General features: G+C 38.8%; 2 protein-coding genes across 2 annotated transcripts in view; both read right to left on the bottom strand.

The window, feature by feature from the left end:
- Positions 1 to 431: 431 nt before the first annotated feature.
- TMEM42 (transmembrane protein 42) lies at positions 432 to 7,123 on the bottom strand. The gene is made up of 3 exons (XM_065832686.2): positions 6,972 to 7,123; positions 1,543 to 1,689; positions 432 to 724 (listed from the first exon to the last, which is right to left on the bottom strand). Exons 1-3 carry the CDS (start codon positions 7,080 to 7,082, stop codon positions 581 to 583), a joined length of 402 nt encoding a protein of 133 aa, XP_065688758.1. The 5' UTR covers positions 7,083 to 7,123; the 3' UTR covers positions 432 to 580.
- Positions 7,124 to 7,198: 75 nt separating this feature from the next.
- KIF15 (kinesin family member 15) overlaps positions 7,199 to 27,652 on the bottom strand; it is a 36,245-nt gene continuing 15,791 nt past the window's right edge. The window contains exons 16-35 of the mRNA XM_065831665.2: positions 25,508 to 25,649; positions 25,000 to 25,194; positions 23,997 to 24,104; positions 23,148 to 23,253; positions 22,425 to 22,590; positions 20,975 to 21,125; positions 19,882 to 19,967; positions 19,372 to 19,447; positions 19,027 to 19,113; positions 17,942 to 18,046; positions 16,984 to 17,106; positions 14,734 to 14,880; positions 13,668 to 13,772; positions 13,248 to 13,412; positions 12,718 to 12,824; positions 11,945 to 12,017; positions 11,343 to 11,380; positions 9,626 to 9,791; positions 9,082 to 9,213; positions 7,199 to 8,775 (exon numbers count right to left, since the gene is read on the bottom strand). Of these exons, the coding sequence (XP_065687737.1) occupies positions 8,713 to 8,775; positions 9,082 to 9,213; positions 9,626 to 9,791; positions 11,343 to 11,380; positions 11,945 to 12,017; positions 12,718 to 12,824; positions 13,248 to 13,412; positions 13,668 to 13,772; positions 14,734 to 14,880; positions 16,984 to 17,106; positions 17,942 to 18,046; positions 19,027 to 19,113; positions 19,372 to 19,447; positions 19,882 to 19,967; positions 20,975 to 21,125; positions 22,425 to 22,590; positions 23,148 to 23,253; positions 23,997 to 24,104; positions 25,000 to 25,194; positions 25,508 to 25,649 (2,341 nt within the window). The 3' untranslated portion in view covers positions 7,199 to 8,712. The remainder of the gene's footprint in view (positions 8,776 to 9,081; positions 9,214 to 9,625; positions 9,792 to 11,342; positions 11,381 to 11,944; positions 12,018 to 12,717; positions 12,825 to 13,247; positions 13,413 to 13,667; positions 13,773 to 14,733; positions 14,881 to 16,983; positions 17,107 to 17,941; positions 18,047 to 19,026; positions 19,114 to 19,371; positions 19,448 to 19,881; positions 19,968 to 20,974; positions 21,126 to 22,424; positions 22,591 to 23,147; positions 23,254 to 23,996; positions 24,105 to 24,999; positions 25,195 to 25,507; positions 25,650 to 27,652) is intronic.

Below are 27,652 nucleotides of genomic sequence, written 5' to 3'. Positions count from 1 at the left end.
GGGAATTATAACAGTCAGATACAAATGGCAAGTTAAAAGGTGTGTGTGACTGATACGGGAAGCTGAAGGAATTAATGAAAGGCCCCACAGGCTTAAAAGCAGCAGGAGCTCCAGGGCCATTTAAAGAGGCAGAGAGGAACGTCAGGAACAGTAGAGCAGAAATATCAGCTGCCTTCACTGTCTACTTCTGATTGCTTTTCTATTTCGGGACAGGTCCTCTGATGGAAAAGTACTGATGCATGGGCACCTTCCACAGCCACCATGTTTACTTTTAGCCTTCCCCAAACTGAGAAAGCTCTGCAGCCACAGGGTGTGAAGAGGAGGAGCGGCTGATAAACCTCTGGCCCTGATCTCCAAAATACTGACTCAGAGCAGACCAGCTCCCTCCGAGGCTGTCACTGCCACCACACCACTGTCGGCCTGCTGGGACAGATGTAATCAGCGTGACTTTGCAAATTCAGCAGGTGAACGGGGCTCAGCAGGTCCATGGCTGGTGCATTCAGAGCTGACTGGGGACCGGGGCCACAGTCATGAGGCAGTAATGAGGGGTGCCACTGTGCCATGCCCCCTTCTGCAGCCATCACGCCTCCTTCTTCTCTGCTGGGAGCTGGACCGGCCAGGGCGCAGCGGTGTGCAGCAGCACGAGGCCGCAGAGCGTCACAGCGAGGCCGACCCACCACAGAGGCGTCCACGTCTCCCCGAAGAGAAGCTTGCCCAGGATGGCCTGAAGGAAAAGACAAAGTTTTGTTAGGCCAAGTTGCCCCAAAGCCTCCTGCGCTATCAGAGCTGCAGGGACTTCTGCTGGGGGAGCCGGCCCTGGAAAAAACTCCTGCTAGGACCACCAAGAGAAATGGCTGCTGCAGGTGATGCCAAAAACGACCTACTCTACAATCCAGCCCGGAAACATAGCCATATTGCAGACCCAAACCAGGATTTTGGCAGGTGCACATGTGTTTTGCTGCCTTTCCAGCACCTCTAGGGAGCCAAATGTCCAGTCGACTGGGTGACTCCAGTTGATAAAAAAGGGCTCCAGTGTCTTAGGTTTTGTACATCACCACGAGCTGGCTACGAGTCGTTGGAGCACAGGAACAAAAGTGGATAGCTGCTGAGAGTGGAAAGTGAGCAGAAAAAACCTGCAGGTCAAAATGCTCTCGCTGTCAATAGAGGTAATGCATCTTCACACCCAGATAGGGTGGCTTTGGCTCGTCACAGGTGAGGTGTTGCAATGAAAAAGCAAAACAAAGCGAAGCTCCCAGCTCCAGCTCTCACTGGCAATTAGAAAAGTTCAGTAAACTGCACAGCTGCTGCAAAGCACTGCACTGGGCAGCAGCACCCTTCCTCCTGCACCACCCAGAAATAATCCTACAGCCTCTGCCAGGAACAACAAGCAGAGCAGCTGAGGCCTGACACAATCGTTTCACGTCTGCCTGTATCTGTACCTCTCCCTGTGCAGCCAGCGATGCTGGTCACGCATCCAGTGTGACCGTTCCCACATCGCTGTGCTCCTCCAGGCTTCAGCACCTGGGGAAGGGATCTACTCACTGAAAAGATGAAGTTGGAGGCCGTTGTTGTCACAGAGGCAGCGGCTGAGGAGGAGGAGAGTCGCAGGGCTTTTGCAAAGACCGTCCACATCACTGCATTGCACGCAAACACCAAACCAACCCAGCCGACGCGAAGCAGCACAGGCATCTGTAGGACAAAAGGGAAAAACCTGTGTGTTTTCACTGACTGCTCATCCACCTCCCCTATTTCACAGGTACTTTAGAGCAAAACCTCATGGCTGGTATTACATGAAGATGAACACATTAAATCACAGAAGGAAACAGAAGCGAGGAAATAACCCTGGATGGAGTGCAACCCTGGCACGTCCTGCTGTGAGTTCAGGCTCAGACTATGAGCTGGGAAGTTGTGGGACAGTGTACAGCAGCTGCCAGAAGCCAAACTCCAGAAAGCTCTCAAGCTCTAGATGTGGTCCACACACAATCCAGTGAAATGCCCTTTGCTCACCATTAGGTGTGTGGAAAACAGCAGAATTCAGCCCCTGCCAGAGAGGTTGTCAAAGCTGTATGTGCTGGCACTGCCTGCGGTCCAGGACCTGTTGGTTGTGAATCTGGGCTGAGACCAGTGTGGTCCCAAAACACTGGTCCTCACCACCTCCCATGACCTGGCCTGCCTTACTGCTGCAGCAACAGCAGAGCAGGGTCCTCTGGGACAAAAGTGAGAGCTGAGGGGCTTCGTGTCTTATTTTGCAAGCTCGCTGCAGAGCAGATTTACTGAGAGCTTACAGGCAGAACGACTCACAAACACTCAGGGAGCACGGGAGGGCAAGGGAAAGCAAGGCTTCATCTAAGCCCATAGTGATCATGCCTTCACGGTCCATCACCTCTCTCAGTCCGTGGTGCAATCCATCTTGAAGCAGACAGAAACATAGGTGTGAAGCTACCAAGAAGCACAGCTGAGAGGTGGCACCTGCCCTGCGGGAACGGCTGCACTGCAGCCCCCTGCCAGCAACCCAAGTCAAAAGAGGCCACCAATCTTGCTCTGCTCCCACTCAGAAGAAGAAATCATAGAATCACAGAATGTCCTGAGCTGGAAGGGACCCACAAGGATCATCGAGTCCAACTCCTGTCCCTGCATATGACAACCCCACAGTTCACACCAAGTGTCTGAGGGTGTTGTCTAGACTTACTAAGCAATCCCTCAAGTCCTGTGTCCAAGTCATTTATAAAGACATTGAAGAGTGCTGGCCCTAAGATGGATCCCTGCAGAACCCCACTAGTGACTGGTTGCCAGCCCAACATAACCACATTTACTGGAACCCTTTGAGCCTGGTCTGCCAGACAATTGCTCACCCACTGCACTGTGTGTTTACCCAGTTGTATGCTGGACATCTTGTCCATGAGAATACTGTGAGAGACAGTATCAAAGGCTTTACTGAAATCCAAAAAAGATCACATCAACAGGCTTCCCTGGCCAACTACGTACGTAACCTTGTCGTAGAATGAAATTAAGTTTGCTAATCAGGACTTTCCCCTCACGAACCCGTGCTGGCTGGGGCCAACGACTGTGTTGTCTTTCAGGTGTTTTTCAATAACTCCCAGAACAACCTTATCCATAATTTTGCCAGAAGTGAGACTGACAAAAATTATTAACCACAAGCTAGGGCAAGCCACAGGGATTTCTGAAGCAAGTGATACAAGGTTAATAGTAAAAGAAAAGGAAAAGGGAAAGGGAAAAGGAAAAGGGAAAGGAAAAGGCTGTAAAGCAAATCCCTGCTTGATGGCTGGCACAAGCTCTCAGAGGCTAACCCCTTCCCAGTTATGGTGTTTAGTCTCGTTTTGCCCCACTTGTGGCAAAAGCCTCCAAACTATCAGGACAACAGTAAACAATCAAAACCAATTCCCACCAGTGAAGCACTTTGCTTTCCAACTGCTGCCATGGCAAACTCTGTGGAGAGGGGCAAGAACGACATCTACCCCCACTGCTACTGGCCTTCTAAAGAAAAATACTGCTCCCATGCTAGAGCTCGTGGGATGAAGTTTGCCTTCCAGCTTCACTCTCTGTCCGTGTGACCAGGCAGTTTTACCTCGCTCAGGGCAGTTGGGTACATCCACATACACTGCTAGTGGGTTGGCAGACTTGGGAGTCAGGAGATGAGAGGGAAAAACAATTTTCTGTGTTTCACCTAAATTCAGTATATTATTTCTGGATCAGAAAGAGCTTACTGAGGTACTCTGCTAGGAAAAAAGGCCTTAAGAAAAAGATATGTTGTTACTGTTGTTAGCCACCTGCCCAAAGGTATAGAGACGATGGAGCCCAGGCTCTTCTCCAACGTGCACTGGGAAATAAGAAGATGTGGCAAAGGAAGACTAGAACAAGTGAAGTCTTGATCTGAAACAAGGGGGAAAAAAAAAAGTGATCAAACATTGGAACAGAGGCTCTCAAACCTTGGAGATATTAAAAATGTGATTAGAGAAGGTCACAAGCAACCTGCTGCAGAGCAGCAGTTGGACTAGAGACCTCTGGAGGTCCTGCCCAACAAGAATTAGTCTATCAGTCTACCAGTGCTGGAGCAAAGCTGGTTCCCACCATCACAGCAGCTAAGTTATCTTGAAAAGTGACCCTGAAACCATGGGTTCCTCTTCTATTGCAGAGCCAAGGAAATCAGCTGCAGTGAGCTCAGGAGATGGCATATGTGCAGAAGGAAGGTTTTCCAAAGAGAGGTCAAGTTCCTCTGTGTCCTGGGCAGAGGGGCGGTCATCGCAGTGGCACGTCAGTAGAGAGATAGGAACACCCCCAGGTGTTCCCCACAAGGAAGGAGGGAGGTATAAATTCCTCTCCTGCCAAGGGCTCAGCCGAGTCAGCCCAGTGAGTCAAGTATTACTGTTCTGATTGCTTTTCTAAGAGATTAGTTTCAGTGTACATTTCAGATAATCTAGAATCACTCCTGAAGTGGCAGAAGTAATTTTAGATGAAGTTGGGCAGGGGAGAGAGGAAAGCAAAAGGAAACTTTTGTTCGAGTGAAATGACCCCTCCTGGTCAGGCCACTCTCAGGCTGGACTACCATGACACATCCTTCTGGCCAGGAAATCCATCTTTGTTCTGCTGTTGAGCATCCTGTTACCCTACGTCATAACCTCTTAGAAGCGTCAATACACTTTTAACATTTGCTGCTGCATTCCACACTGCAAAAGTGTTGGCTGCTCTCTTAAGACTTATTTTTGTATTTCTGCTGTTCTTCTTCAAGCACAAAATTCCTTGAAACTCTGTCACCTTGTAGCTGCTCTGCAGACAGGTCTTTGTAGCAAGGATGCAGGATTCAAAGAGCGAGCCCTCTGAAACACTTCAGTGTCTATGATCCTGTGCAATTTAAACTAGTAAGACGATTACAGCATTTACTTAAAACTGTTAGTTTTCAAAACCATTAGTTTTACAGTTAAACTGATTTAGTTCACAATTATCACCTAGAATGGACTTGAAGGAAGTAAGTGGAGGAACCAATTTGTTCCAAAAAAAACGAACAACACAGAATCAGAGCATAGCTGAGGTTAGAAGGGACCTCTGGAGATTATCTGGTCCAGCCCCCAGCTCCTAAAGCAGGTTGTTCGGGTCTGTGTCCAGACAGCTTTTGAATATCTCCAAGGATGGAGACTCCACCACCTCTCTGGGCAACCTGTACCAGTACTTGGTCACCCTCACCATGAAAAGTTTCCTGATGTTCAGGGGAAACCACCCATGTTTCAGTTTGTGCCCATCGCCTCTGGTCCTCTCACTGGGCACCACCAGAAAGAGCCCGGGTCTGCCCTTTGTGCATCCTCCCTTCAGGTATTCATACACATGGATGAGATCCCTCTGAGCCTTCTTTGGAACAGGCTGCCCAGGGAGATGGTTGGGTTACCATCCCCGGAGGGGTTTCAAAGGTGTATAGATGAAGTTCTCAGGGATGTGGTTTAGTGCTAGACCTAGGCTATGGTTGCACTTGATCATCTTGAGGGTGTCTTCCAACCTAAATTATTCTATGACGTGTCTCCAGGCTGAACAGTCCCATCTCTCTCAGCCTCTCCTCACAGAAGAGATGCTCTGGTCCCTTCATCAGCTTTGTGGCATTTTGCTGGACTCTTTCCAGTAGCTCCATCTCTTTCCTGTACTGGGGAGTCCAGCACTGGACACAGTGCTCCAGGTGTGGCCCTAACTATTGCTGAGTAGAGGGAGAAGATCACCTCCCTTGACCTGATGGCAACACTCGACCTCAATGACATGACACTTTGTCACAGCACCTTAAAAAAAAAAAAAAGGCCAAAAAACCCCCAACAAATGGACAATATTTCTATGAATTTCAAAGGAGAAAGATTACTCAGAAAATATGTCAACATTTTCAGTAATTCCATGCTCTGCTTTTCTGGTAGTGGAAAGCACCATCTTTTTGGGTAGGACTGGGAACAGTATCAGGATTTTTTAAATTCTCCTTCCTGCTACCTTTTCTGATGTATCAAAAAGGATCAATAGAATGCGCAAGTACTGAGTTTTCACTTTTTTAACCATCTCTAATAACCACAAAAGTTGATTTTCTTTTTTTCCTGATGCAAGGCTGGATTTTTTTTCAGATTCAGTTTCCCTTGTGGGTTCTCCTTTGGGTTTCAAATCCAAACGTACATTTGCCATTTGAACATCAACCCCTGCTCTATACCTAAATGAGTCTCCCTGATACGTTTTTATGATACATGTATGCTGTCTGCCTCAGCATCTCCCCATCCACAGCCCCTGTGCAAGAATTCACCTCTCCAAGTGAGAACATTGTTGCATGAGATGAAGGGCCAGCAGTCCAATGTAACCTTCAGCACAATGAGGCTTGAGAAACACAACTGAGATAAGGATCATCCTTTACAAACATCCAAGAACTCACCAGATGAGCGCATCGGCTCAGCAGCACAATGAAAATCAACCACTCCACCTCTCTGCTCTTGTCACGAGTGAGAAACAGAACAAGAGATGGAGCAGGGCAGCATTATTAGCAAAGCGGAGGGCCAACTACAAGCTTTTAATACTTAAGTGTACTGACATCCTGCTTTTAAAACAGAGCTGACATAAAACCACTGTGAAGGCACTTTCAGAGTCAGAATTGGCTTCAGGCGTTCCCATACCACGCTTGGTTTCTTCTGTTTCATACACCAGCAGACTCACTCCAGTCTGCTCGCTGTCTATTTACATTAACACCGCGCATTAGTCAACCCTGCAGCAGCTACAAGGCCAGGCTGCGTCGACAGGTGACTCACAGCTGGGTTCTCCGAGACCGCCCCCGTTTCCCAGCAAACCCCTCCGAAGGCAGGTGCAGGGCAGCCCCCGGAAGCGCACCGGGGAGAACGCGCCTGTTTCTTCCCCATCACGGACGCAACACGCAGCGAAGCCGCCAGCAGAACACGCGTTAACTCACACGGAAGCCGCTTCCCTGCTCTCATTTCCCCGTTCCTTACCCAGCCTCCGGCCGCCTCCCCGCCCGGCCCCAGCGCCAGCTTCGCCGCGGCGGCCGCCGCCGCCCCCAGCAGCCCCGCGGCCGCCGCTGCCGCCCCGCCGCCCGCCCGCATCCCTGGGTCCCGCCGCCTTCCGCCTGCGCGGGGCGGGCGGGACGGGAAGGGGCGGCCCTGCTGGGCTGGGGTGGTGGAAGAGGGGGAGAAAAGGAAATGCACCTCTGCAATGTCGATTTATATACAAAAGCTTTATTTAAAAAAAAAAAAAAAAAATAGTATGAGGACAAGAGGTCCTGTTGTAGACAGAACACAGAGTAAGGTTCACGGGTGAGCAAACAGGGATTGAGCCTCCCCTTCCCGGGAGGGGCAGAAACCCCTGACTGCGTGGAAATAGTCCAGGAACAGTCACACAAACATAGGCTGAGGAACATTTATAAATGCAGAAGATGTCAATAACAACAACGACAACAAGCCAACAGGAAACAAAAGCTTTGTGGTCCAAGACAAACCCCTCTAAACTGCTATTACAGTAATTGTTAGTTACTTCCGATTTCTATTGTTGTCTACAGAAAAAAAAAAACCTGCCCAGTTTAAGTTTAGGGTTTTTTTACGTCTATACTCCAGAAAGTGGAAACACATCCACACAATTAGGTAACTTTAAAAGTCCTACATAATTTGGGGGAAAATCTGCTTTCCCTCAGCGGAGTACTGAAATACACACTAGGAATATGCTGCAGTTAACACCTTTCTCCTCATTCCCTTTTGCCCCATCACTTGTGGGCAAAAGTAGTATTGTCCAAAGTAGCCAAAAAAAGAGTTATGGTATTACTGACAGTAAAAAAAAAAAAGGGGGTGGGGGAGTGGCTAAACTCACAAGTGTGTTATATTAGTATATAGGCCAATGTTTTTGTGTCCCACTAAAGAAGTTTCAGTTATTTGCAGTAAATCTTAAGTGCTATTACATAAACTTATGCCATACTCGTAAAATGTCCTGCATATTTTCAGATCTTGTTTCTTAACATTTCTAACTTGAGTTTGACAAGAAAATGATTGCAAAATACTTTGAAAGAATTTCCTATGATGCCAATAAAGAAGTCTGCTGTAAGTTTATACTGGGGAATAAAAGATTTAAAAAGCATTTTAATTTCAAATAGAGAAAGACTACAAAGCCAGAATATATTTATAGTACTATTTACAAGTCTATTACTAAATTCACATTCATGCTTTATGAACAAACTTCAATATTAAAATTATTTTTAAGTAATCCAGTAAAATTGCCCTATGTTTTAGCTAAAACAAAACCAAAAAACCAAACAATCTAACTCAAGGAAATTGTGTTTTTAGAAATTTGGCTCTGGTGGAAAATGTAGCATTTCAGAAGAGGTAGAAACCTGAACAAAAGCACAAAAGGAGACAAGAATGCAAGTGTGTTCCCAGTGAGAAAGCTTTTCCTCAGCAAGGTACCAAAGGGTAAAAAAGTTTCAAGGAAGTATCTTCCAGCACCTACACAAAATCAGTTTTAAGAACATTATAGGAAGGCGTTAATATTTCATTGAAAGCTGCCAACTTAGCTGGAATTGAAATTCTTCACTAAAGCTATTGCCAGTAAAAAATTCCAGAAACTACTTAATTATTACAGGACTACACAAAAGTCAAGTTTGATACCTGGCTTTTGCTTATTCTGTACACTTTAAAAAGATGGCTCTGCAGTTTCATTTGTGTCATTATAGCTGATCATTGTGTCTACCTATGTCACATTTTTTTTTGATTCCTTCAAAAAAGCATTTTCAATGCGTAGTTTTTCAGTCTCCTGTAAAACAGAAAAAACACAGGTGTATTAAGGAAATCATACTAACTGCTTTCATATTTCTAATTAAGTGGTATCTACACTTGTTCAAGTGTTTTATACACTATGTACCAGAGGAAATAAAACAGGGTGATTCTTGTCTGGGGCCTGTGAGGAGGCAGACCAGCTATGACCACCAAACTACACCAAATCAGAAATATCTACTATTACTCTTCAACAGAAGAGCAAGAATTTTAGTTTCCATTCTCAAAGCTTATCTCTCTTCTATGTCAGGCCATTACTCCATCTGTATTCTACTCGGCAACTTACCTCAGTAAGTTTAGCGTAATCTTTCTTCAGTTTCACAAGATACTGAATCTTCTGGTTTAGGTTTTGATGACCAAGTAATTTCCCATTCTCCTCGGTAAGAGAGTTAACTCGCTTCCTCAGCAAGTCCATTTCCTGTAATAAATACATTGTGTACCTCTTAACTGCAGCCCCTCCTCTTTTCAGAAGAAATAGCTTCTTTACAATTATTGACATACTAAGATTTAAGTTTGTTGTAACATGTGATGCAAGAGTTTGTTAATTCAGGACACACATATTTGTCTTAATGTCTCCTTAGGTACTACATTAGATCCCTCTAAAGGACAAAAGCACCATTTGATTTGTACTACAAATTGCAACAGTGATTTCCATACTGAGAGTTCCACTAGTGCGGGAAATGGCATTAGAAATATTACTAAACTGCAAGACAAAACATTTTCAGAGGCAGTCTTTGATCACTGATTAATTCAGATTATCCAATTAGCGACAGCTCTACCTCTGCTGAATAAGATTCTACTGTAAAGACAACAAAAAAAAATTACAGAACCTTTCCAATTCTGTCTCTCTCTTCATAAATTTCCTCCAGTTTTGATCTAATTTCTTCTTTTTCATTAAATGCTTTCAGCTCCAAAGCTCTTGTTCGTTCCATCTCCAGAGTCATTTCAAGACAAGTATTCTCTTTGATTTTGAGGGTGTTTTTGGTTTCTTCTAATCTGCCAATATAAAAGCATCATATAATATTAAACCCCAACATAAATGGCATACAACTGAATTAGTAAGTCAGCCTTGGACATGTAGGCAGCCTCTTCTAAAAATATCCTTTAAAGACAGTTTATTTTCCCTAGAACTCAGTGCTAACAAAAGGAAAAACTACATTCTGCTTCACAGCTTGTTTGATGCAATCTCTTAATTGGTTGGTGTTTTGGAGTTGCTCTTCTTTTTGGAAGCATGCTGTTTCCATACAAGTCCACTCATGAAAGAAAACAGAAGCTTCACCTACAAGAACACTCGGAATTCATCTAAGGCAGGTAAATTTGCCAGATGAACTCTGCTTTTCTTCCAGTTTCTCCTAAATTGCTTGTTTGTATATGACTTTTCCCCAACAGCCTTGTTGCTCAGAAACATCTCTGAACAGCTCACAGGTGACCTGAGCTTGTTTGGCCCAGTTACAGAAGGACCACCACTTTGGATAGAGGTCTTGTTTGCTGAAAATGTTTTAATTCTATTATGCTCACACAATATTAAACCATGCCAAACTTAGCAGTCTGTCTGCTGATCATAGAAACTTTAGCAGTTTTGCATGTCTATTAAAATGTTGCATAAATTGAAATATTTTTGTCATCAGTTTTTTTTTCACTGAAGCCTGGTGTTGAAGACCTACTAAATGAAAACAGTATTCGCTTGCTGCATTTCTCAAGAAAAATACTCTTTTGTCATCAAGAAAATGTCCTTTTTGTACAATATTTGTTTGTATGAGACACTGTGGCACTGTTATAAAGTGTATTTCAGAGACCAGACAGGTTTGAAAAACCCAATGAACTGAATAGCAAAATAACCCCTTATTAAGTCTTGGGTTTCTGGAGAACTTAATATAAATTACTTTTAAAATAACTATGTGCATAAAAACAGTCTTCATCCTTAAAAGCAGTTATTTACATTTAATGAAATGCTTTCTACATAAGTAACACAAATATTAGGAGATTCAGCCACTGTGAATCCTGAAGCAACACAGATTAGGAAAAGAATAACAGGAGCAACATTTTCAAACATTTTCTCTAACAATAAACAATTTTTATTATTCAAGTTGAAGAATAAAAACTAAAACAAATATAGCATAAAACCCTCAAATAATTAAATTAACTTTAAAATTATAAAATATTTATGATATTAATAAAGAACAACATTTAATTTTGATAAGGAATGTACTTAGAATAAACTGCATATAAAAATTAAAAATGATAATTTTAAACAATTCAAAATGTCCCTTCCAATTTAAGATTCTTATGGTTCCACCTATTTCAGAGCATTTTCCTGATATAATGCTGCCCTTTTATAAAATAATAGATAGTAATAGATGCTACTACCACCTACTGATGAGAAAGAGTAAGAACTCAATGTGTCTTGCAGAAGTGTAAATATTTCCAAATTACATCTTCTATAGTTTTAGATCTTGGACTTCTATTGTTAAATATATCAAATATACCTTTTTCGTATTAATGAGTTCAATACAAGCCTCCAGTTCAATGAACAATATTTAAACTTACTCTGCTTTGATTTTCAGCATCTCCTCCATTGCTTTACTCTGTAAAAGTTCAAAAATATTAAATTCTTAATGTTTAATGTTTTGATACATATATTTAAAATTATTTGGCACTTAACTGGTGCTATGTATCTCATTCCAGATCCTACCCAAATCTTCCTGCTGCCCAGTAACCCACATCTCTAACATTCACTGTAAGTTCATCTCTTTGCTATACGCACACACTTTCAATTTCACACCAGTACAAATGACCTACAGCGGTATCTCTGCCCATTCGTACACAGCAGAGCAGGGGGTTGTAACAGGGGGTTGTTCTTCTCTTTGGGAGATCTGTGGCAAGCTCTGCTGCAGCTTTGGCAGAGCCTTGACACCAGCAAGTGACACAATCTTCACTTTCCAACTCTGTGGAGATGCGTCAGGTTTAGGGATCTGAATTGGTTTTTGCTTATTGTGCATTCTGACACCCAGTTCATTGGTGTTAGACCAAGACAGAAACCTTAAGTTTCAGGGTCTGTGTCTGTTAGAAATCACTACAAATCAGTGTTTGTTTCACAGAAAATATGTTAAAGTGGGGAAACAGCAACTAACATGAGAAGGGTAATATACCTTGGCCAGTCGTTCTTCAGCAATCTCCTCCTCTTTCTCTTTGAGGTACTGAACATCAGGATGTTTCTGATCACTAGGAAATCCAAGAATAAGGAAAGTTTCTCACAAACAGAAGAAACCAGTTGTAAAAACATAATCTTATCCAGATCAAACCAGTAAGTGTGTGTAGCTGTCTTGACACATGTTCATACTCAGAATACTGAACATCATGAAACAACTCCGGAAGGGTTTAAACTTTTATATTCCAAGAACATCACATTTTCCTTTGTTAGAGTATAGAGAAACTAATGTTTTAATGCAGACAATTAGAAATGTAACAACTATACAATTGTATGTTAGACAACTTCAGGATTGAGGTAAATGTTTTGTTATTTAATGATGTTCACATGCAGACTGCAGAAAGTAACTCCCTCCTACAAGATGGTTTTTCAGTAGTCTTGCCAAGTTAAGGAAAAAGGTTGGGGTTTCCTATCTACTGAATCCATCACTGCATGAGTGATATGGCAATATATAATATACAGTAAATGGCTACGTGTGTATTTTACATTCTATTTCCATTTCCTTTATAAGAGCTTGTTATATTCAAGAATTTGTGATTTAAAGGCAGTACACTTACAAGTCAGTGAGCAATTTTCATAGAAAAGGCTGAATCAATCTCTAATTATACAATCAATATGCAAGATTGTATTTGAAATAAAACCTGAAAATTTATTTACCTTAAGGTAACGTGCTTCCAGTCAATACAGTTTTTTGTTTGTTTTATTTTACTTTACCTGTTCTTGCTCAGTCTCTGAGCTTCTACAAGGCTCTGTAAGTTCCTGTTGTTCTCCACCAATATCTGCATTTCCAGACGCATGTTCTCCAACTCATTTAATTGTTCCTAGGCCAGTAAAATCGGAAACATTGTATTTGAAGACCAAATTGCAATTCCTGTTTTCATTTCCATTTGAGCGTATTTTTGAGTAAAACAAACCACAAAACAACCACAGTTTTCTGGCAAAGATCTGCATCACTGTTCCATTTACAGTTTTATTAGAAACTTGATTAAGTCAGAACAGTTTCATCAGCAGAAATTACATTACCATCTGACAATAATGAATATGAAAGAACTCAGTCCTTGGGAAAATGAGATATATGGACATGTCAAGCAAGTTGCCACTATTTGCTGCCAGCCTAGGTAAAGAGAAGACCAAGAACTGCCTTCTTTCTTTAATGAACAGACTTCTAAGCAGAGCTCATTAAAAATCTGAATTCTGTCTTATTTTAACCTTACAAATTGCCTGTAGAGATTAATGCACAGTACCTTCAGCCTTAAAATTTCGTCATTTTTAGCTCTTCGTTCTTCATTCAGTTCATGTACAAGGTGCTCCAGGTTTATTGCAGAAGCCCTCCGATCAGCTATTTCTTGCTCATGAGTTTCCAAGAGCTTTACCAAGTTCACATCAAAATTGGGGGGAGTTTTTGGACACTGTCAAGTTACAAGAAACAAACCCCACAAACTATTAGTAAAGAACTGTTTCCCCTAAGTGTTGGTTACATGTTTCATTACTTATTTGGAGACATATGTTAATAAATTCCTGGCAGACAGATCCAGATCATCAATAATACATTTCTCAATACATTGTCATTTCTGGTCCCAGCCTGAAGACTGTAAAGTTTATTAGTCCTTTTCAATGAGTTTTAACAGTTATTGCAGCAAAAATGTTTCTTTCAAATGCTATACCTGAGGAAACGTTACTGAAGATGAGTCCACAAAGCAATCTATTTGCTTCATTTTTAGTTCATATTCATTCTTCCTCTTCTCCAGTTCTTCTGTCATTTTGTGCAACTATTGGAAACCCCAATTAGAATTAAATTAGCTTGTAATACACACAAAATATTAAAGAAAACAGCAACCAGATCTATTTTGAGCAAGCCTTCATACACAAGTTATATTAGATTACCTTACACTTCACTTTCATAATTTTATATATTTATGTTATAACTATTAGTAGTTCAATAGTTGCATGTAACAAGCATTTTTTGAAAGCCTATATACATTATATACTGTATACTGTGTAGTTAATCTGAATTTTGTTCTTGTTTGTATTTTATTTTTTTGCCTTGCTAACACAATCTAACTTTCAAAGGGCTTGCTAGGACAAAAAATATTATGAACTTTCCTGGCAAACATCATTGATCAAAACATGATTTGAAACAAACCAAGATTTGACTGGTATAGATATAATCGGTTTCCTCAAATAGAATATGCTAACATTACAAAAAGACTCTTCTTTAAAAAAAACTTGAGAGTTTTTGCCAACACAAATATATTACTTAGCCCTAAGACAGTTGTGACAACTGAAAATAAAATTTAGACAAAGGCTTAACATAGCTATTTGGTCTGCAAAAGCTCCAAATCACTCACAGATTACATATCTTAGAGCTCAACAATTACCCACAAACTATAATTATGTAACAGAGATAAGTGTTAAGCAGAGGAAAAAGTAATCCCCTAGGTTACATTGCTGATAACCTCAGGTTCCTCTGTTATTATAGGTACTGATAATTTAACTCTGCTTTTAGAGTACATATTTTTGTATCTCTAGACAAAGTATTGAAGAGTTATTTAGCCTTTGTTCAGAAATTTTGAACTACTACTTTGCTTTTACAGGAAGGAGCATTGCTTTTGACCAAGAGTAGTGTGTACAACATGCTCTAAAATTCCAAGTAAAACCTTTTCCACAAGCTACAGTTAACCACAGCTCCCTCCCAAGGAGCTAATTATCAGAAGAATTTCCTTGTTTTACCTGTTCCTTGAGTTCCTGGATTAGAGCTTCTTTCTTCATTATGTCTTCCTGGGCACACTGAAGCAATGAATCATGTTTCTTAGAGGCCTCTGTCAGACTTATCAGCTGCTCAGTGGTATGATGCAAGTCTTCACATAAAAGGTCTCTCTATTGTAAGTCATTGGATGAATAAAGAAAAAAATGTCAAAGTTATTACTCTAAAGAAATTGTTTAGAGATGTTTTGGCATTGTTGCTAAGATTGCTAGCAGCTACAAGCATCTCCCCTTTCCTTCCACTTCTATAAATTTTTCATTTTAGCATGTTTTCCATGTCCATTGTCTTGGTTGCGGAACAGAAATTAGAATTTTCCTACAGTGTAGCTACGGCTAATACTTGTGGGAGATACTTGGAATCAACCACTATTTTAAAGCATAAGGTACACTTAAAAAGAGATACAATTCTTTAAATAAGAATTCAGAAAAGAATGCATAGATTTTAACCTATGCTGAATTAGTGATTACAGCTTTTTTAGTACACTGCTATTCTGTAGATACCTCTGGATTTATTCGAGGATCTAGACTCCCACTCTGATAGGACATTAAACCTACACAAGGTGTGTTAAAATACAAAGTACCATTTCTCCTCCTAGGTTAAGTGTCACCTTGGATTAGTTCTTGTCCAGTAAAGAAAGCATGAAGGAAATTAATAACTGATGTACAAAGTCAAAGGAGGAACACTATGATTTTATCAGAAGCCACACCCACAAACGCCACACCCACAAACGCCACCAATCCATTTGGCAGGCAACTCAATTTAGGATTCCAGAATGTCAAATTTAGATATGACCATGTCCTGGTTTTGCTAAAAACAAGACCAGTTTCTCTTTTAATGAATTTTCCTTTCAGCTAAGTTCTTCTAAATAACTGTACTTTTCTGAATTTGGCTGCATGTTTTTTCAGACACTCTTCGCTCTGGAGCTGATAACAGTAGCAGTGGTATGCAGAAAAGGCCCAGGTTTAGACTTATTGCTACTGTAGCTAAGTTCACTGATAAATTTTGCACATCTCGTAAGTGAGAGGGATGTATTTGCAAGGAGGGGCGCACAGAATAGGTGACTAAAACTGACCAACAGAGTATTTCATCCCATATACATAATACACCCTATAAAAGTGGGAGATCATGAGGGTCTCACTCTCTTCAGCTGTGGCTGGTATCTGAAGAGGACCCTGCCTGTCATGTCTGAGATCCCAGGTCTGGATCCAGACCCTGCATCCCTGAATCCAGTTTCAGTTTGCTGTAGAGTCCAGCCCAGGACTTCCAGGTGCCTGCCCTGCAGCCGCTGGAGTGGCCCTGGCTCCCTTGCTGCGCTGCTCGGGGAAATTCAAGATTGGTTTTGTATATTTTGTGTTATTTTCTGCATTTATTAGTAGCATTAGTAAAGCATTTTTAACTTTCCCAACTTGCAAGTCTCTCTCCCTTGCCCTCCTATTACCTTTCCTTACTGGGGAGGGTGGGGGGTTAACAGCATCTGCCATGGTTTATTGTCACCCTGCAGTAAACAGTAGCAGACCATTAATGAAGAGAGGGGAAATCTATTTCAGAATGTTTTTTGAGAAGCAAACACTACTCTAGAAGACTTTATTTGTGCTATTTGATTGGACTAAACATACGTAATGTGACAGATAATCTTGTAGCAATTACTTGTAAGGAGATAATAGTGGTTTAGACTGATGAACATGTTCACCAAAATAATAGTAAGAGCACTAACAGGAAAGACAAAGTTAAAGAAAGATACAGTTTTAAAAAGCAAAACTGCAGTTGGATCAATTGTGCATCCTAAATCTGTTTCCAGCAGGTGGAGCTTTCAGTTAAAACTACGAGTAAAGAAAAGATGTTACTGAATATAGCAGCAGTGGTAGAAGAGATAATATTAAATATAATATATTCTTCTACCTGTTTTAATTTCTCAGCTGCATTTTCTAATTTTACCATTACATTCAGCTGATGGCTTTTTAGTGGCCTTAACAAAATTAAACCAGGCTTTTAGTATAGGCTTTTCTGAAGTAGCTTATAAAATATTTATGTCAAGTAATGTGATAATTTAACAGAATTTGTCAGGTATCTCATGAAAAATTCCTCTAAGAGCAGCTTAGCTAGCTTTAGTTTGAACTAAAATGAGGTTACATTTTACACAAGTATTTTAAGCAAAACCACATCCAATTGGTCTGTTGAACAAGTAATAGTAATATACCAACACTAAATGTTTTTACCTCAATATTATCAGCTATTTGTTTTCTCTCCAAAGCTTCTCTCAGTTCTTCAATCTTCTTTTCTTGATATTCCATGATTACTTTGCTTTCTTCTTTTGCAGCCAGAACAAGATTATACTTGCACTACGAAAAGGATTAAATTAAATTTTAGAATATTTTAGGAAAATATTTTATCAAAGAAAGTGGGAAAACCTTATACAACTAATTGTATATCACAAATATTATTATGACAACTACAAACATTTAAAATCTCCGTGTCAATGACTAAAATCAGAATGATATATCATAGTTGCTGAATTGTACAAACTATGTTATTAGAAACGAGTTGTCAGAACAATAGAAAACAACTATTAATTTAATATGTATTAGCCACCACAACAATTATTAAAAAAACCAGATAACTACATATAGAAATCTGTCTCATCAACATTTTGTGTGTAGGACGTTTTGAATTCATAGTTCATACATTTACAGTACCTAGAGCATTCTGCAGGTTGCAGATTGCAAACCAGATCTATTTTAATAAAGACACATCATATATATTCATTGCTACTCAAACTTATAGTTTTAGTTCTTTATGTTTTCAGATGTAGAACATATTAATATCAGCAACATAAAAATTCACTTCCTCAAAAATTAATTTACAATTCAGCTTCAGCTGAGGTCTTAAATTGCCAATTTCTGAGAATATCTAAGTGTGACTGTCAGCTGAGTGTAGTTTACAGGATGCGAACAGGTCCCTTTAGAGACACTGCTCTTTACCGACCCCGTGGAAAGAGTTCAGTTTTCAAGACAGCCTTAGGCATAAAATGTTCAGAAGATTTCCACATGTCAAAACAAAGCAGTTTCTTTCTAAAATGCTACAGCAAGTTACACTGTTCAAGAACCATGATAAGACATGTCGTTGCATTCCATTTCTGAAAAACTATGCCATGTCCTTCAAAATGACAGAACATACATTTATATCCTCGAGCTCTCTTGTCAGCCCATCTATGGATTCAGTTTTGTGATTAATTGAAGACCTCAGCTCCTGGATCTGTCTCATCAAGTCAGTTACAACTTCCTGAAAAAAAAAAAAAGTAAATCCTGATACATTAGATATAGATATATACACTCTACATATTTTATTACTGGACTTTTTTTGGTGTTTAATTTCTCAATCCCAAATTTCAAACAGCCATGTGAAAATGAGGCCTCAATATGCACATGTAAAGAAATGTAAAGGAGTAACAGGAAGTTTGCTGTTAAATCACTGGCTTTTGTTCTAAGCACTTAAAGAATTAAATAACTTGGTGTGTTCATTTGAAGATTAGTCCTCTGATTTAGTCTCAGGCTGTAATGGGTTTCTAATAGAACAGAAGTACTATATCTTAAGCTTACATTTGTTTGTAATGGAAAAAGGCACATTCAAAAAACACCAGTGTGCTGACAATATCAGATTCTTCTGACCTTACACATGACAATTTTTTTGGTTTAGCATGGGAAAAGCAAGAATTATCAATGCATCATGCTGGATAATAAACACACTGTGATTTCTTATGCCTGTTTAACATACTGTGTAAATGCTTGTACTACAGAAACTTTTGCTATTTAAGCTTTCAGAACACCACAGTAGTCTTGTCATGCTAAAGTGCTTTCATTTTATTAATAAAGACACTCACAGTCACATTAATATATCACCTTTCTTACCTTTTCTATTAGCCCATTACGACATGACACTGACTGGAAGACCCTACTAATCTCAGGGGAATTATGCACCATTTATGCATTGAATGTTTTGTCCAATAGACAACTGTACCTGGATTGTTTTTTTGTTTAACCTTCAGTTATCTTGTGTTTTTTCTCTGAATGCACGACCAGTGTCCTGCTATTCTGCAAACTCCATGCCAGTAAAAGGTAGAATTTATCTTACCTAGATACACAGCATGATTGCATAGAATCACAAAATTACTAAGTATGACAGAAATGGTCTGGGTTTTCAACTCTACCACAGAACATAGTTACCTGCAAAACCAGGTATCAGTAACAGAAATAAGCACAAACCTTATCTGCATCATTTGTCTTCTTCAAAGAAACAATAAACTCTTGAGCAGCAGCCAGCTCCTGTTCCAATTTCTGCAGTTTTGCTTCCTAGAAGAAATAATAATTGTGAAGGAGAGATTTAATTACTTTTAAAATATGATTTGTAAAGCACAAAGCCATGGAAATATATGGGAGAAACTAAGTTGTTTACCTTACCATAAAAATTAAGCAGTAGTTTAACAAAACAATCTGAAACTTGAGTGCTCTATATTTATTTTGCTGATAGTCTAGGAACAGTCAGTTAACCAGTAAAATTGCTATTAATCCACAAACACATGATTTAGTCATTAAATTCTGTTGTTGTACCTGCTGCTCACAGCGTGTCACCATTTCAGAGGATGGTTTCTCCACCTGACCTTTTCCAAGTACTTTCAAGAGCTCCCTGGAGAAGAAAACATTTCTCATGAGAAATACAATCAGAACATAAGAGAGCTTTAGCAAGAATCAAGTCACATAACTTTATTCTTACTTGCACTTAATTTTTGAAGACTTCTTTAACTATCACCTTCTCAGTGCTATACAAAAGACTAATAGTTTAGTTACTAGCCATACTCTGCTATCAGTAGTGGAATTTTATCTTTGATATGAAAAAAACATACTTGTAATGAAATTACATTTGTCATGTTAATTGAATACATTAAAATGAAGTGTTGCTCTAAGTTGGATAAAATAAAAAAAGCTCATTATGTAATCACCTCCCCCCAGCTGGAGAAAAATACCTCTACAAACAGGATCCTCATCCAAATACAAAACCTAGCATAGGACACCACCAATGAAGTCAGACAAAAATAAACCCCACCACTCATTAGAACTTACTTTGAATTGTTTTCTTTGTCTTCTTGTAATTGTAACGTTAGTTTTTCATTATGTTCTTTTTCTGTTTTCAGGAGTTTCAAAAGGTTCTAGAATATCAAAGTATATGCTGTTATAATGAGCTACAATATAAGGTGTTCAGAATAATTTAAACCAAAATATAAATCTAAACAAACTCTTAAGATGACTAAAAAAACCTCACAAAACCTTAGATGGAAACAAAGATCTTTAGCTTTGTCCCAGACAAGTTCAAAAGTAAACTCTTACTTATATTAAGCAATCAGATCTTTTTGCTGGCCATCGATAATGAAATCATCTAGCTACAATGTTCTTCCATATCCAAGGCTTTAAAGGGGGAAAACAGAATTTTCAACTGTGTACTTATCTGGGGAGACTTTTCAAATTCTAACCAGGAGTTCAAGATATTGGACTATAAGGAAAGGAATTTAAAAGAATAATTTTCAATCTGTCGGTATTCCTTGAAACACCAAAAAGGAAAACTTACAGCAAACTTGCTGAGCAGGCACAGTGTATACTGCAGAAAAGCATGCAAAATCATTTGCAAAAGCCCTTGAGCAACCTTACTGCCGTTCTGCAGTCGCTGCAGCCTGACAGGCTTTAAAGGACAACATCAACTCAACTGCAGGACAGCAATCCACCACAAAAAGGCATAGATCATTTTAACAAGATCATATCCACTATGAAAATTTTTAAGAAACTGCTTTGTAAAGATAGAATAAGTAAGCTAGTCTTAAGCTAGCACCAGGAGAAAAGGTCACCAGTATTTCGGTGCCAGGATTATTTTCCAAAGCAGTTTCTTGTTCCTTTACTAATTAACCCATCTCTCTCAACATTTCCAGAACCATTTCTTCAGCCTAAAAACCTCCTACTTCATCATGCTATTTGGATATTTATTATATCCTGCATTTGCAAAAATCTTGCAGTAAGTTTTCAAAAAGATTCTGGGTACGTCTTCCAAATGAGATCACCAGGAAACTTGTTATTACTGTGGAATCTAGTATTGATGATACAATAACAGAATTAAACAATCTGGCTACATGAGGAACCATGTAATAAAGTCCTTTAAAAGTCTTACACAAAGCTCAGTTTTCATGGTTTCAACTTCTTGGTTTCTGTCCTCAAGTTGTTGCTTCAGTTGATCTGTCTCAAACTTTGCTACTTCTTGCAAATTGTCATAGTCATCCTGCAGGCTTGCTTTTTCTTCAAGAATCTTTTCATGTTCTAGCCTTTATAAAGACAAAAAAAGCCACCCACAATATTAAGGATAAGGGTTTGTTTCCCTATAAAAATACTCCAGTCAGTATTTTATAATCTTCAGAAAATATACAGAGTACAGTTATTTTAGAAAGAAGTAACTGACATATATGGTAACTTTTTTTTAAAGTGAGAAACTGCAAAATTATGAAGGAAATTTAAGTGGCATTGTCAGATAAGGCAGAGAACTCATTCTGATCCATAGAAATAATTTACTGCTTACAAAATTCCATAGACATTTCAGTTACTCTGTCTTGATAAAGACCTTTTTTGATTGAACTCTGCTGGAATAATCCTGAGTACCTACATCTGCTAAAATTATATCAAGCTTATTTATCCCATATAAAATCTTTATATACTCTGGGCACATCTGTGTCATTTCCTTTTAAATTGTTACTCTGAAAACTTTTCATTTGATCTTTCACAGAAATGAATAGCAAAGAGGGGCAAATGAGCTGCTAAACAAGTGTTATGATTCATGTTATTAATGGAGAATCTACAAAAGAAACACCCTCCAAAGTCAGTACTTCTGCTATCACAGAAGGCATCAATGAAACCACAACATTCAGTTTCATGTTCCCAGTCTCACAATGCATCACTCGAAAAATTACTTCAGCTAAGACATGACCCTCTATAATGCAATAATGTAGTTAATCTTCCCAGGAAAACAAAACAAAGCAAACCTCCAAAACAACAAACCACAAAACCAAAACCCAACAAAACAAACAAAACCCAACATAACTAAGCTACACTAATGATTAAACATCTCACTGGTTTTCATATTCCAATAATAATGTCAGTTATTGCATACAACATACTGAGCATTTCAGGTTTCAATAGTGAAACTTCAGTTTATTTTTACAGTTTCTTTCTGCCTGTATTTTTAGAGCAGCATCACTACAACACCTTCTTGCGACCAGACTGAGAAGTAACACTTTCATTGTTAAGACTAAATTGGAAAAAACCAAACAAACAAACTATACCTCTTCAGCTATTAAGTTTTGGAGATCAGTAAGCTTACAGATATGATAATGAGAAAATCCTATATAGCAAACCAAAATTAAGGAAGCCTCTTTTTTTTCTGCTAATTTCACCATGTTCTCCCTCATGGCTCTGAAATAGGTGTGGAAAGAATTGAGAAAAAAATATTCAAAGGACATAAACACAAAATAAGAGATGTAAAGTGCAAATTCACATGCAGAAAAGAACACCTAAATCACTGGATGCATCCAGAAGGGAGGTTAAGGCATTTGACCCAAGTGTCAACATACCTGACGCTGTCCAGCTGGAACTGTACATCCATATGTCTCCCAGAAAGCTGACTCATTTCTTTCTCTTGCTTTTCCCTAAAGGCACTATATTCTGATTTTACAGTAGACAGCTCCTTGTCTGCAGACTGCAGGACAATGCGCAAGTCGCAGACTTCACTTTTTAATACTGTCAAAAGCCAAACAAATATTTGACATGTTATTTGGAAAACTGTGCTAGATATAGGACTTGTAACACTACAGAACATCCTGGGAAAGTCTCACAAGACTTTCCACATTTTTAGTGGAATTAACCTTGAAGGTAACACACAAAAGTAATTTGTAAATGGAAAAGGTCAATGAAACACTGACTTTAAGAACTGAAGAGTATAGGCAGAATCAAAAACACTCCAGAGGATATTCACTGCATTTCCATAGACCAATTTAGGGCTTTCCTGTTATTTTTAGTTATTATTTTCCTTTTAAAATACTGTATCCTGTACTCTCTTCACATTCAGGCTGAAAAAGAGAACCATTTTCAATTTTGCATACTGTGCAAGACTTGTCAGAAAAAAGCTATTCTACAGGTATTAGAGATTTTTCTTTAGAAGAAAAAAAAAAAGAAAAAACAAATCAGTATGACTTTATCATCTTAAATCCAATTAGTTACTCAAGACGTGCTATTGTTAATTCAAAGTATTAAGACACCTCAAAACTTCATATGGAATTTCAGTGTTACAGACTTACTGTCAGTCTTGCTTTGACTGTCTTGAAATTGCTTTTCAAGTGATTTTATCTGTTCAAGGAGATCCTGACGCTCTTTACTCCAGTCATTCCTTTCAGATGAAAGAAGCTTGAGAAGAGAAGTAAAATTTTTAAATGGAAGGAAATACAGGAGAGACTAAGTCATAGTGCTGTAGCAATAATAAAGTATTAGAGTATTTAATCAGCTGATTATAAATGCAAGATGCGTTTTTCTTTAAATTTGATGTTTGACAAATCTGAAATCCACTGAAGTCAAAGAAAAAGAATTATTTCAATATAACTGAAGACATTACCTTACCTAAAAAGTTCAAAAGCAACCCACAGCTTAGGAACTGAGATCTACATCTGAACAGAGCTATCAGAAATGAGACTGACCTGGGAAGAAAACAGGTCTTATTTCCTTTCTGATGTTAAATCAAACCTAGCTATTAAGGAAGACTTGTGAATTATAGAGTAAGGATATTTCAGTTCAGTTCCAACCGAGGCAAGTAGTATTTTTAGCATTTCAAAGTTTAAAATTTCCTTGTGACTATTGTTGTTTTCCAGAAATCATGCAGTTGTCCAAAACCAAGCACAGACATCTTGAGTGTCTATTTGCTTATATTTGAGATCAAGAAGGCTCAGAATCACAACATTTAAAACAAAAACCCCAAACCTACAGTGTTACATTAAATGAAGACCTTGTCTTCCTGCAATGCCCTGAGCTGTCACACTATGTAAATTTTTCAGAATCAAAATGCAAGTAACACTGCAGACCTCACAGAGTGTGGTAGATATCACCGTGCCGTATCTCACACTCACATGTAGCCCTGTATTACATTGTACTCTCACCTGCTGTATTTGTGCAGAATGATGCTCCAGTTTATTAATATGCTGCTGAAGTTTTATATTTTTGCTTTCCTCTTCATCCAGCCTTGTCTGCATTGTGCTCAGTTGCTCCTGTAACACAACAGACGCTCAAAATTAGAACACTCATCTACCAGTTATTCTCACATGCCATATGGCAGTCCATGCATATTAAATATAAAAATATCAACTGCTTTCTTTTTTAATGACCTGAACCAACAGAAAACAGAACATGCAAAAATAAACTGGTATCTTAAGTAGCCGATTTCTCCTATTGCTAAGTAAACTGTCAAAACACAAGAAAGTCCATCAGTGAATACAAGGACTGAATCCAATAAACACTTGGTTTTCGGACTCATCTTTATTTTGGAGAAATAAGACTTTTAAAAAGAAGTTATTAAAAATATGCACTAGCAATGTTCCTTGCAGGATCTCTGCACCATGGTAAGCATCAAATAAGGGTTTTGGGTGTCATACCACGGTTTTACATGCACTGAAATGAATTCCAGCTTCTAGAGGGTAGTTCAGGTAGCTTTGTAGCACTCTTAATGTGACAAAAGACCTTCCCTGCCCTTTAGGATAGATACAAGACAATTAAGGTATAACGGTGGACAAGCAGTATTTGACAGGTTTCTTCAAATAATGAAGTTTATATTTTAAGCTTGGGTAGTGTTCCACATTTAGCTGTCACCAGAGACTTAGAAAGAAGTTTCCTCAGAAACAAGTTATCAGGTTAAATAAATTTAAATGTCCTATGTTTCTTAAACTACTTACAATAATAAACTCTCAAATCCCTATCAGTATTTTCATTGGAAGTTCTCTTAAGTGCAATGTATAGTTAGAGAATTGTTTAGTGAAGCCTTAAGAGCCTCAGTTTACCACGCAAATTATAATATATTTGGGTGGGTTGGCGAGGAAGTATTTCATGCCAAAACCTTCTTTATTATAAAGTTACACATACACTTAAGTTTTTATCCAGAACAATCACCTGTGCCACTTTAAGCTCCTCAGCAATGGCCTCATATGCTTGTTCATTCATCTCTGGGGGAACTGGCTCTTTCAAAATGTCATCCATCACTTCAGAACACTGAAAATCTTCAGAATGGTAATCCAAGATTTCTGGGCTTATTCGCGGCACTAGGCGAGATCTTAGCTGGTAAGCTTTTGTTGGAGTGGTTATGTTCTGTTATAAAGATTACAAAGCAGTCTTTATTTTAACCGTAAAATGGAACTAAGACTTTGGCTGGTATTGTACTTCATAATTCTATACGCAGAATAATGAAATAAAATGCTCAAAGTGGTTAGTTCTAAGTCACTACACTTTTTCAGATTTGTCACCTGATTACAGTAGCAGACATTCAGTAAGTATTTCAGAACAAAAAAAGTAGTGTATCTACTTTATCACATATGGATTACATGCCAGAACACTAGTTAGGTTAAGGATCATACAACTCAGGAGTAAGTATGTCTGGTTTTAAATAAACTTATCCTCATACCTTCAGAGTTTCTCTGTGTAGTTTATGTAACTGAGAGACTTCTCGGCGCTTGTGTGCTTTGGTTGCTTCCAGAATGTTTTCAAGATGCTGGTTTGCTTTCCGAAGGGATTGAAGCTCCGATTGCAGTTCCATGTGCTCTTTCCTGTTTAGGAAGCATTTTACTTCTGTCAAAACCACTCCATCAGTTTGCCCCTCCCACCAGTATGAATAAACTGCACTATTGCCAATGAGCAAACTGAAGCTGAACTTTCACCCAAACACTGAAATACATTATTTTGAGAAGAAAGCCACCAGCGCTGTATTAAAAAGTTAAAAAAAACCCGCAGCTAAGAAGCTTATTTGTGCTTGCATAATGAAGCAAGCAGATGGATAACTAAAACTGTCAGAAAAAAATCCATTACACGGTATGAAATAAGCTGAGAGCTCTGCAATTCCTTTTATGAGAAAGTGATATCATCCCTACCAATACGGTTTTAAGCTTTAAAAATGTTATCCAGTTATATGAGAAGTCTGAACTGGTGCTTGGCAGGATTAAAGAAAATCCTTTAAAGATTTTTTTTTGGAAGTGCTTCTCTGTTATGATTACTTTGCCCTCTAAGAGTACTTTAACTGAAATCCAACAGTTGAGCAGAAATTTAGGAAGAATTTTCATTATGTATTTTGCAGAACTACATGCTGTTACTCTGATAGTTGGCCTTACTGACATAATTGTAGGGTCAAAGTCTACAGACAAAAGGAAATATAGTATTTCATCTTTTGGCAGTTTAATGCTATCACTTTTCCCTTGTGTTTTTAGAGTTTCCAACAAGAGTTATGGATCAGAATAGAACTTTAGTTCTGACTGCTATTGAACAACAGAAAAATAAGCATACATTGATTTTGTGAAATCGTTACATTTTACTCTACTTATTCAGATATAGCATGCCATTACACTTGCATGTAAAATGAAGCATTTTGTCACTCTGAAACTGAAAACGAGTTTAAAATTTAGTGAAATCAAGAGGTGAATCCAGAGGCTCAAAAAGATGCTTCTGTTTGACTGTACTCCATGAAGAAAGTGACAATAAAACGCATATGTACTATCAAGAAAGCAAGACATGCACAAAACATGCGATACATGAAACAGGAATATGCCAAATGGGCAGGAAAATAATATATGAGAATATAAACAGTCAATTGTAACTAATGATACAGGACAACAGATGGGTTGCTGAATTGATAAACTCAGTAGATCCTAACACATTTAGAATGTGCATAGGATTTGCTAATCAGAAATCTAAGAATAAAAATAGAAATTCATAAAATTCCTCAAATGAGCAAAAAAAACATTACAAAGCTACTTTGCAACAACAACAAAAAGTAGAGAGGCAAAAATTGACATATCTTATGCCAATGCTTCTAGAATCACACTCTAGATTCACCAAAATTAATAAAAATCAACGTTAGGTAGAACCTAAAAATAAATACAATTAAAAAAATCAGGTCCCTTTTGCCTTCTAGGTTTACATTACATTTGCTGGAAACACAATTATTTTTCTTGTATCTCCAGCAACAGGACCTGAATTTTTCAGAAATGGGGTTGATCAAGTTAAGCCATGTATTACACATTTGCATATATATACACATGCACACACAGTGAAGATATTCCTCAGGCCTTTTGCATTATCTTGTGCTGCCCTCAACGAGAACAATGACACGAAATTCTTCAGTACATTAGTAAGGACAAAGTAGAGTGTTATCTTATGTTTACATGCCAAAGCAAATGGACATCAGTTAACTACTGACACCATGTCTTTGCTCTCCTTTGAATTAAATGTCTCTTCTGATATCAAGTCTGAAGATAGTGGTACTATTGCCTTATTAAGTCTTTGAAGTGGAAAACAAACAAACAAACAAAACCCCCCAAAAAACAAACCCCACCACCAAACAAGATCAGCCAACAGGTTAGACAAAATTCTCTGGGGTGCTTGGATTCAACATTTATGGTGACTCAACTTGCAATCTTCAAGTGATTATACGAAAAACTATCATTGCACTAAACCAAACAAAAACCCCAAAATACACCCCTCAACTCTCAGTTCCTGTCACTGCTTCCATCTGGAATATTTAGTTACTGCTCAGCCTGGCAGCTAAGCCAAACTCGCC

The sequence above is a fragment of the Patagioenas fasciata genome, chromosome 2 (genome assembly GCF_037038585.1).
Source record: "Patagioenas fasciata isolate bPatFas1 chromosome 2, bPatFas1.hap1, whole genome shotgun sequence".
NCBI classification, from domain to species: Eukaryota; Metazoa; Chordata; class Aves; order Columbiformes; family Columbidae; genus Patagioenas; species Patagioenas fasciata.
The sequence above is the reverse complement of the archived record's forward strand: the minus strand, read 5'-3'. Positions and strand labels throughout refer to the sequence as shown.

Excerpts from the sequence above, each read along its gene's own strand:
- TMEM42 (XM_065832686.2), bottom strand. The coding sequence starts at position 7,082 with ATGCGGGCGGGCGGCGGGGCGGCAGCGGCGGCCGCGGGGCTGCTGGGG. Across the intron at positions 1,690-6,971 it reads GGGAGGCGGCCGGAGGCTGG|ATGCCTGTGCTGCTTCGCGT; the intron begins GTAAGGAACGGG and ends TTTGTCCTACAG. Across the intron at positions 725-1,542 it reads CCTCCAACTTCATCTTTTCA|GCCATCCTGGGCAAGCTTCT; the intron begins GTGAGTAGATCC and ends CTTTTCCTTCAG.